This window comes from Astyanax mexicanus, chromosome 1 (genome assembly GCF_023375975.1).
Source record: "Astyanax mexicanus isolate ESR-SI-001 chromosome 1, AstMex3_surface, whole genome shotgun sequence".
In the NCBI taxonomy this organism is placed as follows: Eukaryota; Metazoa; Chordata; class Actinopteri; order Characiformes; family Acestrorhamphidae; genus Astyanax; species Astyanax mexicanus.
Genome location: NC_064408.1, coordinates 18,711,490 through 18,727,219, shown reverse-complemented (window position 1 = coordinate 18,727,219; position 15,730 = coordinate 18,711,490). Strand labels below are relative to the sequence as shown.

General features: G+C 36.1%; 1 protein-coding gene across 1 annotated transcript; it reads right to left on the bottom strand.

The window, feature by feature from the left end:
• Positions 1-6,740: 6,740 nt before the first annotated feature.
• On the bottom strand, positions 6,741-15,110 carry LOC111191806 (vesicle-associated membrane protein 4). Its single transcript, XM_022667811.2, has 3 exons — positions 14,926-15,110; positions 11,424-11,558; positions 6,741-8,783 (listed from the first exon to the last, which is right to left on the bottom strand). The coding sequence occupies exons 1-3, from the start codon at positions 14,926-14,928 to the stop codon at positions 8,577-8,579; spliced, it is 345 nt and encodes a 114-aa protein (XP_022523532.1). The 5' UTR covers positions 14,929-15,110; the 3' UTR covers positions 6,741-8,576.
• Between the last annotated feature and the right edge of the window lie 620 nt (positions 15,111-15,730).

The window sequence follows — 15,730 nt, the reverse complement described above, 5'->3', positions numbered from 1 at the left end:
TAAAGCAAATTTTGGATTATGACAGTTTGAACAATAAGCTATAAACCTTTGGTTGTTTTTTTTATTATTGTTTTTTTTGTGCTGTTTTGATTGCTTTTGCATTTGCACCACAGAGCTCATCAAAGGACTAATATAAAATGCATTCCATTTAACTTGAAAATCAAATGTTGGAGCTGGAAATGTCATCTGTGTTGACATCTGTGTTCCAGTATAACATTCCTCACATTGTATACAATACAAACAGTTTCCAAATACAGTTACCGTATTTTTCGGGCTATAAGGCGCACTTAAAATACTTATTTTTTCCCAAAAATCGTCATTGCGCCTTATAATGCAGTGCGCCTTGTGTATGGATTTTGCTTGTGTTTACTGACCTTGATTTTTATGTGGTACACGGCGCTCTGTTGTGCAGAATTCCTCACCCACGCCAGAAAAAGATCCCCCTCTTGGGCTAGCGCGCGGTTACCTTTGACTGCCGTACTGCCTCTCGGCTGTGGTTCAGGGTAGCTAGTTTCCACTGTAGCTCCGTGGCCAGAACAAGGTGCCGGTAAACTTTCCTTTCCACCCGTTCTGGGGTAATAGCACAAACTGTTTCTTTTTAGCGCCCACTTCTAAGTAAAGTTAACCTCTTAACATGCGCTGGCCCACCGGCGGGCCAGAAATATTTAATATTTCATAACTGGCTGTGTTTCTGAATAGTTATGAACAGTTACAGGTTCAATATAGACATCCAATATACCATTTTAAAGCTTAGAATCTCTGCTTTTGAGCTATTTAGCCTATTTAGCGGAATATCCTTTCAGAAAATAAACATTTAGGGCGAAATATGCCTTGGTTATGATTTTAATAATTCATAACTCTCATATTTGCGTTTATCGTTCGTCCATATTTCATCGAATGCGGTCATGTCATACACCATTCGAACCGTCTGGCTCTCCGGATTCCAGAACTGTGCTTTTACTGTAGGATGTATGTTTCATGAATTAGAGCTGCGTCAGAGCGCATGTTTCCAGTAATAAAAGGCTCTCCTTTTGTCCTGGGGTAACCTCCGGTCACTGCCGCCACCCCCCGAACACACACCCGCGCTCAGCCACAGGTCCTACCTTCAAAACGCATCCAGACTAAAGAGAATCCATCAATCCAGTCTCCTGTAATCCACAGTTATATACAAACAGCGCTGGAAATCACTTCATCCAGAAATGAAACTTATCCAATCTTTATCTCTGTTTTAAAACCGTTTTATTCACCGAATTCGGCACAACACGCTATTATAGTCAGAAGCCTCGCGGAGTAATGCGGTACTTGCTGTGCTTCAACATAATATTATGGTCTGTCGGAGCGTTGCGGCTACCGTTGTCAGGAGCGTCGCGGAGTAATACGTACTTGCTGTGCTTCAACATAATATTATGGTCTGTCGGAGCGTTGCGGCTACCGTTGTCAGGAGCGTCGCGGAGTAATACGTACTTGCTGTGCTTCAACATAATATTATGGTCTGTCGGAGCGTTGCGGCTACCGTTGTCAGGAGCGTCGCGGAGTAATACGTACTTGCTGTGCTTGTTGATTTATTGCTCAGAGATGTTGTTATTTTTCACAGATATTGTGAAGGATTTATTGCTCAGAGTTATTGTTACTGATATAAATAAAGTTTCATTTAGTGCGCCTTATAATCCAGTGCGCCTTGTGTATGGACTAACACTAAAAATAGACCGTTCACTCATCGTGCGCCTTATAATACGGTGCGCCTTATAGTCCGAAAAATACGGTACCTTAAGGCTTTGGAGAGTACTCCAATTTTCATCATTGCTTTTTGGTGAATCAAACCAAATTTCTCCAACTTATCTCACAGGTTTAGCTTTTTATAGCATTATCCCACGTTAACCATACATGGAACATAATAGAAACACATATAGTACTGTGTTTATGACTGATTTAATGAGATATAAATAGTTAGAAGTGATAACTCTAATACTAATACTACAGTTGATGTGAGGGGCAGCCATCTTGGATTTTGAACTCATAGATGGTGTGGCTGTTCCTGATTTCTGACTAGGAAATTTGAATTTTAGGGGCTTCCCAGTTTAAAATTCTTACTTTAAATTCAGAAATTCCAACATTGGAGTTTAAATGGAATGCAGAATAATTTACCAAAACGTAAAATTTTTTAACCATCATGCTTTTCTTTGTTATTTCAGCTTTTTGGGCGATTTTTAAGCCTGTGCGTGTTCAACAATACCAGTATTTTTTACTACCTGGTGCTAAGGTCAGGTACACTCGTAAAAATAGAGAGGGTGCTATAAAGGGTTCTATGAGTGATGCATACCAGTGACTGTATATAACGTGGACATGCTGTTTCATTTTGTTCCTTTTTTTTGTAGAAACGAAACCTAAACAGAGTCTACATAGTAAAGACCAGAGGTGGCGCCAAATTCACCACCTACTTCTAAACCCAGCATGTCTCGGACTACCTTCATTGAGTTTCTAGTGCAGTCCAAAGAACCAGCAGCAGAGCAGATTTTTATGCTGGATACTCAGTTTGTCCAGTAAGTGTATTGTTTCAGCAGCGAAAGTGCAGATCTAGTATTTTATTACCAAACGAGTGAGATTACTGGATGAGATTGAATGTGTGTACTCCTGAATCCAGCATGTCTAACCACATTATCATTCCGTAACTCTGCCAAAGGATGTGCCAATATTAGCACGACACTAGTTGTTGGAATTACACATTGGAGATGGAAAGACAGTTTAGAGGAGAAATATGAAATGAAATTTGGGCTGTTTTTTATTGGCACCAGCCAGAAGAGGTGCTAGACATGTGGGTGCTTCACTTCCATATTTTATATTATTATTATTATTATTATTATTATTATTATTATTATTATTATTATGTTAACAGTCCCCAGTGGCATAATGCCTAATGCCAAGTGTCGGCTATATTTTACAGCATTTATCTGATGCTTTTATCCAGAGCTACTTACAAGGTTGTTCCTATTACAGAGTTGAGCCAGTGTAGTGTTAGGAGTCTTGCCCAAGGACTCTTATTGGTGTATTACAGGTGTAACTCATAAGACGGCAGTGTGTTGGCCACTGCGCCACACCAACCATAACCACATACATTTACATTTAAGGTATTTAGCAGACGCCCTTATCCAGAGCGACTTATAACAGTGCTTCGAAGTTACTTCAAATATTCATAGCTAGTTTGTAGACTAGGATCAAGAGATACAGAGCCTGCAGAACGCCTCTTCTGAGAGGAGTTGCGTTGTCCATGTGCTATACAGTTATTAAGTGATGCCATAAAAGAGCCATTTAAAAAAAAAAAAGTTATAAAAGATTTTTCACCAACTCAGTTACACAAAAACCTCTATTTGGAACCAAACACGGTTCTTCTATGGTAGCGCTCAGAAAGCCCTTTATAGCGCCTTTTATTTTTGAGTGTAGGAACATATATTTCATATTTTATAGTTTGACAAATCGCTCCACAAACCTCATCCATATTTTCTTGCCTTAGAATTTTGATCCTAAGTGTTTTTTTATCCAGTAAAGTCAGTATTACATATTCATGTACCATCGATAAAACTGCCTGCTTGTAAATGACTGCACTTGCTTTGTGGTTTTCCAGTTTACCTCACTGAAAGTAATTCTCATGTCAGAATAGAGTTTAAAGCTATTTATAAAACTAACAGTGCTTCCTCCTGAGCCTCACAAGATTGCAGGTGTAAAAGAAGAAAAAAGCAGAAGTAACATTTGATTATTTTTGTTACACATGTAGAAGAATATGTGGAAACAGTTGCAAAGCTGAATAAAGTTTCAGTAATAATGGCCCTGCTAATGTGAAGCTCTAATAAGATGTGTTTTCATACAATGCTTCAGTAGTTAGTCAATAATAAGTCATATAATTTCAATAGTGTAAATAATTTGATAGTTAAAGATAGTGAGATCAGTGTTGTTATTAGGTTCAGTATATTTATTTGTTTATTTTCTCTAACACAAACAATGCAATATTCTGTCAACTTATTTGCACATAGATCTGTATACATTTCTAAGATCAAAAATAAACTTTAGATTTTTTTACGTTAACACATCAAACCCTCTGGAACTCTTAAAAAAATACATAAATAGAATGTTAGATCTTTATTTTTGATCAGAACAAACTCTTGTTGCAGGAACAATGCTGTACAAACCAACACTGTACGTGCTGTACACATACTGTATGTTCCTAGTTTGATAATTAATTTTCTTATTACAGTTTGTTTGAGTAAGGCCCAAAGAATATCTTTGTCTTATTATGAATACAATGAAGACAAAATTCATATGGAAGTATTCAAAACAACAAATGAATAAACACTTGATTATCGAGAACATGCGTGTCTTGTAGTCATTTTTAAAGCAGCTCTTTTAAGCTTCTTTGTATTTTTTGGTGTTTTTTGGTGGGTTTGTTGCTATAGAAAGGGGTTGGTACTCATTAAATGCACTGCCATGCCAGAAGTCATGAGACGCCAGACTTGCTTTTTTTGTTGTCTTATGATGGTTACCGTTGTTTCATGGAAGCTGCATACAGAACATTGCACGGTCCTGTTGGATATGTGTGTGGGGTCTCCTGCAGTGTACAGGAAAATGTCTGGCTGACCCACATGGCAACGCCTTTAGCTCAGCTTAACATTGGACTATGTCTCAGTTTCTGCAGTGAAGAGAAGAAAAAGAGGTCTGACAGTGCAATAATAAAGTAATTACTAAGTTTATTACTAATAGTGCAGTAATAAAGTCATTGCTAAGATGAGAAAAATAAAAAGCAGTCATAAGCCATTTGGACGGGATTAGTTTCTCAGGGGGACGTCTGTGAAAAATATTTCACACTTTTACTCAGTGATAAAACTCTTGCATCCGGACTGTAATTGAAAAAACAGGAGGATTAGTGAGTTTGGCTTTTTTGGTCACATGACATCGCGTTCTTGTCCACTCGCTGTTGTGTTTATGTGGATCTCTGTGAAAACATGTACCCAAGGTATAATTATGGTGTGTAGCAGTGGACAAATAGCTATTTTATTAAACGTGAGGTGATAAAACTCAGATGTGAGTCCGGACAGGACTAAAATTACCGGAGGACCACAGAGTTCAGCGAAAAACAGCAGGTGATTCAGTCTGTACTTTTCTCAAAGCACGTCTGAGAAAAACACATACATGGTTGTTCCAGGCAAGAAAAAAATAACAGAGGATCCTCATAAAAGAAAAAATTACCTCAGGACCCCCAGAGAAACTAATCCCGTCCGGATAGGGCAATAGAGGCTGAGCCATACAGCCCTGCTACTGGACGGCTTAAAAATTGGGGTGTTCTTTAACTTTTGCCCGGTCGTGTACATCAAATATGCATTTACTAAGCTCTCTTTTAGGAAAACCAGTACACATACATACTTGCAATTCTAAAACCAAGCCATTTATGTGGTAACAGTATAATGCGAACAATCATGCAGGCTAGAAGCTTCAGATAATGTCTTTTGATTGTGGCATGTCTGATGGTATCAAACAGTCTGTTTTTTGTATTTCTAAAACGGCTGATCTCCTTCTGTTGTCCGCACAACAATATATAGAATTACCACACTCAGAAATTGTGTAATAAATACAGCTCACAATGAGCATCACATCTGCAGACGGAAACACCTTGTTGTTGAATAGCTCAACAGGAAGTGGTCAGATGGGTTGGAGCTAACAGAAAGAATAGAGTAAGTCAGATTTGCATTCTGTACAGTTGTGGTGAACAGAAAAGCATCTCAGAGTCTAGCACAACACATCTAAACTTACCAAAAACAGAAAGCTGAGGCTGTAGTGAGCACATACCAGAAATGGAGCTGTCTAGTCTAGAACAATGAAGCATGTAATGATAGATTTGTATGTTTGCCAAGGCACAGATGGCAGTGTTGGAATTTGGGACCAACAGCAGAAATTCATGAACACAGCCTGCCCTGTGTGAACAGTTGAGGCTAGTGGAATTAATGCAATTATGTTGGGAATGTTGTTTGGCACATTTTAGCCATTATTACCATTCAGTCACCATTTGAATGCCACAGCCTGTTTCAGTTCTGCTGCAGACTCTTTGCTTGCCTTAATAAGCACAGATTACTCAGCCTCTAATGCAGCGTTTCTCAACCTTTTTTCTATCACGACACCCTTTAAATATATGCGAGATGTCAAGGCACCCCAGACCCCAGTGTTGCTGGCGGAATATGAAATAAAATAGCGCGTGCATCGCGTGGGGGACAAAAACTTTACAGTGTGTCCCAATTTAGGGGCTGCATCCTTCAGAGGCTGTATTGGGAGACAGATTGCGTCACAGCTGCGCAGTAATACACCGCCTCTGTGGGTCGCATGCTTCAGAGTATGCTGCCTGTGAATTGGGACACACCCCGACACGAGCTGAAAGGAAATATGCACGTGAGGCGCAATATTTTGACGGCACCCCCGATGAAGCCAGACGGCACCCTGGTTGAGAAACACTGCTCTAATGGGTGCTTCTCAATGGAATGTTGCAACTTCTTAACAATCCTTACCATGGTAAATTGAATTAGCTTTAAAAACAAAAGGAAGCTATGCCTGGTATTTATGTAGACTTGAAGTAATGCAGTTGTTGTCTCAGTTTGGATATTTGGACATAAATGAAATAGTTATAATAGAAAAAAATATGGCCGTCAACATCATGTTAAAGCATGCAGTTTATCTGGAAACATTAACCCAAATTAAACACGTAGTAAAATTTGACACAGAAGTTTTATTTAGTGATATAATGCGGTGCTTACTGCTGAGTTTAGAAGGTAGATTATCTTATATTTATGCTGAAGTTTATTGTCACTCTTTTAATCCTTCTCACAGCTGTGTATACATTTCTTCTTTTCAAGCTGTTTAGTGTGGAATATGGAGCTACGCTAGTGATTACTTTCTCCATTAAAACTCTTTATTACAATAGTCTCAAAAAATAGCTTAAAAAGCACCAGAACTATCCTGAGATATTATAATACAATATAAAAAAAGAATCTAGTCTGCCAGGTGTAAATCACATTACACCATTATACTGTCCCCTTCCCAAAAATACAGTTTTTAAATACCTATTATCAAAAGCTTATTCTTAAGGTAGGTAAATATGATTAATCGTGATTAATCAGAGAATTCTATTGTGATTGATTCGATTTTTTTTTATCGATTAACACCAGTAGTAAAAATACAACTTTAGTAACATGTTATTCAGCAACTTTGTTCACCTTAACCTGGAAAATTTCAACATTTACCTCGGTCTCAATTATTTTGGTACAAGTTTCTCAATGACTGGAAGAAAACAAAAGAGGCATTCAATGATGATTCAATAAGATCCAGTCTGATCACTTCCACAAGGCCAACAGTCATAATAAAAGCATGTTTACAAAGAGATAGATTTATGAAACCTTAAAAAGGTTTTAATTGTATATCATTTATTAATGGATAAACTGATGTGGTATAAATACTGCATAATTTATTTAATTTATTTCAAATGCGGGCCAGTTACTTTCCTAACAGTCTTTAAATTAGCAAAAAAAAAAAAAAAAAATTATTAACCAATTCAAGGTGGCTTCAAATGCCCTAACAATAGCAACACTACGTTTGCTAGTTAAGGTTACTGGCCATGTATTGTGGGGCTCACAATAATAGACCCTTATGTTACCTTAATATCTGGGCATTTCTCCATCCTGTTTACAATATATAACATATGTAATATAACATGTTATTGTTTTGATTTTATTTTGTGTTTGTTTTGTTAATACACTACAAGTATAATACAAGTTGCAGTTGCCTGCATTAAAAGAAACACATATACAATATATACACATATGTATTGCCTTGCATATTATACAGTGGAATCAGCATACATTAATTCTAAGCTATAGTAATATATAGTAATAGCAGGTATATCTACATAGCCATACACAGAGCCTTTCACAGGATACGCCACATTCTTAGACCTGATTCACATAGCAACCCATTATCCTTTAACTAGCAGAGTCTGGCAATGATGTACCACAACATATACCTCAGAAAACTGTAACTGAACTGTTACATCACTATTATGATACACTATGGGGGACAGTTTAAGGTTGTTTTAGTTATGTCTGAATTTCTGTTCAGTTAAGAGACAACAGTGTTTGATGTTCACTGTATGTCAGTCACTATTATGTACCTTATTATTTGGCTGTGCTAATGTTAATATACTCTTCTTTCTAGAGCACCTTTAAACTGCTTTACAACAGATGCAGTGTGTTGATAAATTGGCACTAGGCACATAATACAGATTTAGCCTATGTAATATTATTTTCTGATTAATAAGGATCTTGTTGTGTGCAACTTAAGCTAATCTGAAATAATCATGTGTAGCTATTCACAAAAGCATCTAGAAGTAGTTGTGAGCTGAGCAAGCATAAAGCAATGTCAAATAAATCACTATGCTATTCATTCTAAGATCAAGCACAACCCCATCACCCAAAGCACTACAACCAAACCATCGCCAATAACAGCAGGAGCGACTTTTGTGTCCATTATTATTTCTGCACTGCCCAGTGCTATGGATGGCTTGGTGTACTGGTGGTAACTGAAGGACTCTTTACACTTTCTTCACTGGAACTTTTGTTGGCAAGCATGACAGCCACCACAGTGATGATCACCAGCGCGAGTACAATCACCAGAGCTATGAGTCCAGCCTTGCTTTTCAGGTACTCCCTCCGTTTCTTCTGTTTCACTTTCTTTGAGGTCTTCTGGAATGCCATGGCCTAGAATAAACCAAGTTAATTCTGTATGTTTACATCATGTGATTTAAAAACAAGCCACCTTACAAAGTGTCAAAAAAGACAAATGTTTTATGCATATACAGCTCTGGAAAAAAATAAGAGAGCACCTAAAAAGTATGAGTTTCTTTGATTTTACCAAATTGAAAACCTCTGAAATATAATCAAAAAGAAGATGGATGATCACAAGCCATCAAACCAAACTGAACTGCTTGAATTTTTGCACCAGGAGTAAAGGCATAAAGTTTTCCAAAAGCAGTGTGTAAGACTGGTGGAGGAAAACATGCCAAGATGCATAAAACTGTGATTAAAAAACAGAGTTATTTAAACAAATATTGATTTCTGAACTTTTAAAACTTTATGAATATGCACTAGTTTTCTACTGATTCAAAACTGAAGTTGTCTCTTAATTTTTTTTCCAGCGCTGTATGTATGGGCCTAACTGTATTTTCAAAGTATATTAATGAGATAAACATACAGTGGCAAGCAAAAGTTAAAGAGTACCCCTGGTCAAAATACACTCATCACCATTAACATACATGTAGCTGCATCCCAAAAGCAGAGTCAGATTATATTGAAAAGCTATTAGAAAGAAAGAGAAAGGTTACCGGGAACAATGAATTATTAAAAAAAGTAGATTTATCTAAGCAACATTTATTGAGCTACACATACAGAATAGTGTATAACTCATGTGTAACACTGAAACACCCAAGACATCTCTGCATAAAGTTGTAGAGGTTTCTAATGAAGTGCTACAATAATCCATCACATGCAGCTTGAATTTTCCTGTTTCACGGTAGGGGTACTGGGAGTGTTCGTATTACATCCAGTAGCAGCCCACAGATTCTTTACGGGGGATAGGTCTGGCAATGTGGCTGGCAATGGCATACCATCTGTATCTACAAAACAAGCTTCTGAGACAGCAGCAGTTTTACGGCATTGTCCTCTTGGAACAGTGCTCTTAAACGTACATTTTTTAAAGATTAGGGTCACTGGCTGCAGGACCTCATTAATGTAACGCTGGGCTATTAAAATGTAGTAATTTGTATAATAAAAAACAAAGGTGATTTGGAATTGTATGGAATCGTACCCCACATCATGACTATTTTTTGATAGTCATAGTTTTGATAGTTTTGATTTTTTTTTTTAGATCAGTGCATGTTACTATAAATAGTAGTAAATGTAAGTGAGTAAAAGACAATTTGATTTCCAGTAGGTATAACATGATAGAAAACACTAGTTTACTTTACTATTCTGTTAATAACTAAAAAAGGAAAAAGACATTAAGCCAATTTTGGCAAACTGCATAGTCAGAACTGAGCAACACCCCTCTGTGGCAAGTATTACAGCTTGTCAGCCCTTTTTGTAGCCAGCAAAGGGCTTTCAGTTCTTGTTTGGGAAGGTTTTGGCCAGTCTTCTGTGAAAAAGATGTATCCTAGTCTGACCCTACTTGTGTGAAATGACTGGGCTGTCCAGTGTAAAATTGACTTTTGGTGTAGTAAAATATGATAAAGAGTACTAACCTATGTTGAATAGCACATCTCTGCTCTCCAGAAGCTTTCTGATCCAGTAATTTTGTTCTTTTTGCTCAGCACTCTTTACTAGGGGCACTTTGGGGCATCCACTTGGCCCACATTGTTTTTTTTTAATAAGCTTCTTGTGCACTTTTAAACTTCTAAATGCCTCGTTTTAAATGACAGGGCTCTCCAGATTTTACCAATGAGGCAGCTAATTTGAGCCTGGATAATGGTGTAAAAAGTGACTTGTCTGCAGGGGCAAGTGGATGCCCTGAAGTGCCCATTATAAAGAGTGCAGAGCAAAAAGCACAAAATTACCGTAACTCGGACAGCTGCGGGGAGGCGGAGGTGAGCTATTCAACAAAGGTTAGTACCCTTTATTATGTTTAACTACACCAAAAATCATTCAAATATGAATGCCTAATTGAAATTATTATCGGTGTAATAAAAAGCTAAAGCAAAAAAAAAAAAAACAGATATTTAATGTGATTTTGATTCTATACATACAAAAACGTATAAGGGACGTATAAATAAGTTTAAATATAAATATAAATAAGTAAACTTATCGCAGAGATATTGGCTGGAGCTTCAGCTTTATAGAAAAGGTAATGCAGGAGCTGTGCCAGCGACTGTGTCAGTAATGAATGCATCATAAAGTAATTAATAAAACTCATTCATAAAAACAGTGTCTTGATACATTTTACATTGAGTGTATATTACTCTCAGTCCCAATAGGGTTACACAAACAATGATTGAATAAAAAATGGAAATCACAATGTCTCTTAAAATGAAGCCACCATATGTTCGCTGGTTGGTTGCAGTATGATGTATTTCTCCTCAGACAATTTTTTAATCTGCGTTTTCTAATCCTTTAGGCTGTGATTCAAGCTCAATGAAGGCAGTCTGAGACACACTTGTTCTAGGAGAAGAGGACAGCTCTATCAAATGAATACGCCAATCTGGCTTCACATCTACGTCTCGTGTACTGGTTGGAAATCTGACAACACGGCATTGGCTATATTTAGTTAAAAAGAAAGGAAACTGAAATTGAACCATTGTGTCCATGTTTTTAAAAGTCACTTTTTGCAAATGCAATAAGCATACTTACCCTATTAAGTAATTTTGCAGAGCGATCTTCGAGATCTTCCAGTTTTTCTTTTCTTTCATCTACTTTATTCATGTTCTCCAGCATAATGTCCTTCACCTCCTCTGCCTCTCGCTGAGTAACTTCCAACTTGCTCTCCTGATGGATGATTAAGATTAAGTTAAGACTTCAATGTTTTTATGTTTACCACTAATTTGCTTTCCTTATTTTCATTTCACATCTCACTTTTAGGTAATGATAAAGTTCCTCACAAAATGCCCTTGTGCTTGGGTTTTCTGTAATGACAACATGGATATTTACAGGCATAACAGAAGCTTTTGACCCCAGATGAAAAGCTTAAGCCGATCACAGGTACAAACACGTTTTACTCTATACAAAGTGTTCTGGATGTGCTGTAGTCTATGCAGACTTCTAAAGCATTTACTACACTTAACCTGTAAAGAAGTATGATACTCTGAGTCATTAAATTAAAGGTGTTACAAATGGTTCTTTAGGAAATGCCATAGAAGGACCAGTGATGGTGCCATGAAGAACCATGCTTGTGGTTACAGAGATCGAGTGCGTAGGACATTTAAACTGGTAAATGGCATAAAGCAACGTTTTTTAAACACTCACATATCTCTATTACAAACATGCAGACTGCTTATAACTTTTAGATAATTTCCAAGCATGGCAATGCTGGTTGATCAGAAACAGTATCAAGGCCAAGATGGTTGACCAGCATGACAAGAAAGACTAGCTGGTTGAGTAGTAGGGATGCAATTACCATAATGATTATTTAGTAGTCGTCTATGAGTGATGATCTAAAAAATATTTTTCTGATTAGTCTATTAGTCAATGATTATTACCGACATGCTCTTCATCACTTTAAATGATAGAAACAGCTGTTTACATTGGATTTAATTTCCCTTTAAACCCAGAAGATGTTTAAATGTTAAAATTACTAATATTTAAGGAATATGTGATGTATGTGATGTAAATATGTGATCTAATGTGTTTGGGCACTTTTGGAAACACAGAGCCAGTTGAGTGTAAACTGTATGAGTAATTACCCCCAATCCAATTGTTTTTCTGTACCCAGCACATTGTATAGCGGGATGAGGACATAAATGAATAAACACTAAGGCTGGGATGTTAATTAAATAATTGTTTTAATGTGATTTTTAAAATGGGATCATCAAGATTGTACATTTTTACATATAGACACTTCCAGAGGGAATCTCAGTAGATAAACATATGCTTCTGTTAGAAACCTGTAAAGAACTCTTTTATCTGGCATGCTACACTTTTCCTTAACTGAAATACAAGGAGGTTATGTATCTAGTATAAGTAATTAAAAAGAAAACAATAGCTGGTGCATGACTTTAAATGGTGCTGCATCTTAACAAATAAAATTTTTTTTATGTAAGACATACAAATTGTATTTATTTATACATTTGAAGAATATCAAGATAATTTTTTTTCCCTAGTCAGCCCTTACATTTGAACTCAACAATTATTTATAATTGACAATGTCAAATACATCGACTGAACCTTGGAGCCCTGTTGACCAGCATGGTTAACCATCATGACCAGCAAAACCAAAATGATCAACAAGTAAGACCATTATTATGAGAATTAAATGCAAAATACCCTTCACTGGCCAAGAGCTTGTTAGCTTACCAGGATAAGGTATGTTTGACCTGAATTACCAGCTTTTCAACGACACTGACTGTTAAAATCCAGCTTAGACCATTTAAAATCTATTCCAATTTGAAGCTACTTAATTTTTACTTATTTTTACAAGCTCCATAAAGGTGAGCTGAGCTGATACACACAACATTTTTGACTTTTTGTAGAACAATAAAAAACAACTACAGCAATGCAATTAAAATGAGAATTGTTTATATTCTGAAACTTTACGAAATTTGGAGAGATTCTCCTACAGAACAGTTGAAGAAGCTTCCTGTTCACTCTGTACTCTTAATAATTTTAGATCAGCCCCAAATTCTGCATTATTGACATAAAAACTAGACAATTGTAACAAAAATTTAAGTTTGGAGGACTTGAAATTCTTCTTTTGTATTTAAAAAAATATTGGTTTTAAAATGTTAAAAGTTCAGAAAAGTCAGTTTTACTCTATTGAGTTGTTTTATTATTATCTCACGTTGTCTTTTCTCTATAGTAACGTTTTGTCATTAATGTGGGCAGCAAGTGAAAGGGTGGGTGAGGATTGGTGAGAGGGGTGAGGGTTGGTGAGGGGGATTAGGTGGATTAGGTAATTACTTAAAACAATTCTAAAAAAAAAATGTAATGTAATCATTCTCTGCCCTGTATTCTTTTTCCATCTTGCTAACCCAAAAAATAGAATGGTAAAAAGTGCCAATTTTAGGATTTTGATGATTTTATGATTCATTATGTTTTGACATTTGCAGATTTACTTATTTTACAATATTTTCCATTACAATTACAGTTAAGATTTTTAGTAATGTTTCTTATTAAACATGAAACATTTATATGTAATGCTTAAAGAGAAATCCACAAGATACAGCTGTGTAATATCAGGCAGATTTTTGAAAAAAAAAAAAAAAGCTGACATGTTAAAGGGTTAATAATCTCTGTTTTGCAGCTTCTCCTACTATCCCAGCTGGCACACAACCAACCTTCAATGTTGTTTTAATTTGAAACAACAGACATTACTTCAATAATAAAAAAAGTGTAACATTTCATGTTAAATAGTTGGTTTTGCTTCCATTTGCAGTAATTGCTTTTTAATTTGGCATCAATTCTTCACCATATCTGGGGATATGTTCAGTTTTTATTTGTTTTACTTTTTTTCCAGATCAAACGTTTAATCAGATTGGAAGTGGTGGGTAACATTTTTTTTATACTCAGCTTTACTGCAGTGATGTAAGTTTATTGTCAACACTCTGTTAACCATAGGATTTCGTAGTTTTAGTGAGCTATAGTTTATTAAAGGCTGAAGGTACAACGTTAATTCACTTTTTAAAATCAACACCAACTCCACCGTTAATTCAACCATAACATGAACGTTGAAATGCCAGCTTGGGCACTACACTGTACAAAAAATTGGCACCACATTTCCCCAAATGCTTGCTTGCTGACTAAACTTAAATGTTATTGTTGCTCGGACTCTTTTAAGACTTTGTGCTCGGTCAACTTACTAAAAATAGTCAACTTTAAACTTTTGTACGTTTTTGTTTACAGTGTATCTGAGAGTAAAACGTTTCACTGCCCTGTGATGACCTTCACAACCAGCCCAACAGAGGTCGTTAACTCCAGCTCAGAAATAATTAATAACAGTTTATGAGAGGTTCGCGTGTTTTCTGAGGGTTACTGGTGTTTGTGCACATGTAGATGTAAATAAAGCTGTGTTTGCTGGATTAGTGCTGAGGAAGAAGACAGAGCACAAAGGCGTGCAGCTCACAGAGCAGCTCAAACTACTGAACTTCTGAACTATAGTTACTGAAGCATCGAGAATCAGGAGAAAGTAAAGCAGACTTACCATCTCTGTGCAGGAAAGTGCTGCTCTCTCAGTGTGAGATAGGGAGATAGTGTTCAGATGGAGGAACAGAGAGAGAGAGAAAGTCAGTGTAGAGACTCGGATAAAGTCCGTGTGACTCGCTCGAGCTGCTCAGAGCTGCGCTTCCTTGTTTGTGTTGTTTATTCTCCAGAGGGAGCTGATGATCCACTGCAGATTACAGCTCATCTCAGCCGCTTCTTTCACTTTCTGTACATAAACACAGTCACAGAGCGCTACAGGATACCTGTAGCTACAGTTTCCTTAATAACTCTATATTATAATAACCTAAAACCCTCATAAAATGCTCCCACGGTATTAAAACAGTCAGTATAGGATATGATGATAACCTACATCACTTAGCAGAAAATATGAAAGTATTAAAGAATAAAATAATTCTGTTGTTAACATAAATAGAACACAGAATTATAGAACAGTAGGATAAATATGTGGAAAGCCTACATTACTTAGGAGAACATTTCAGCAGCATTAAAAACAAATTATAGAATATTTAAACAAACATTCTTAAATACTTATCATAAAAATAAATAGGATATCTTTATTTTCACAAAATAAATATAATACTTAAAATTTATAATTACTTTTAACAAAATAAATAGAATATTTGAACTTTCTTGATCATTTCTCACAAAATAAATAGAATATTTGATTTTGTTAATCACAGATCAGATTAACAATAGAATATTTTAATATTCCTAATTTTCACAAACAATATATTTATTTTTACAAAATAAATAGATTATTTGAATATTCTTAAACACATCAAAAA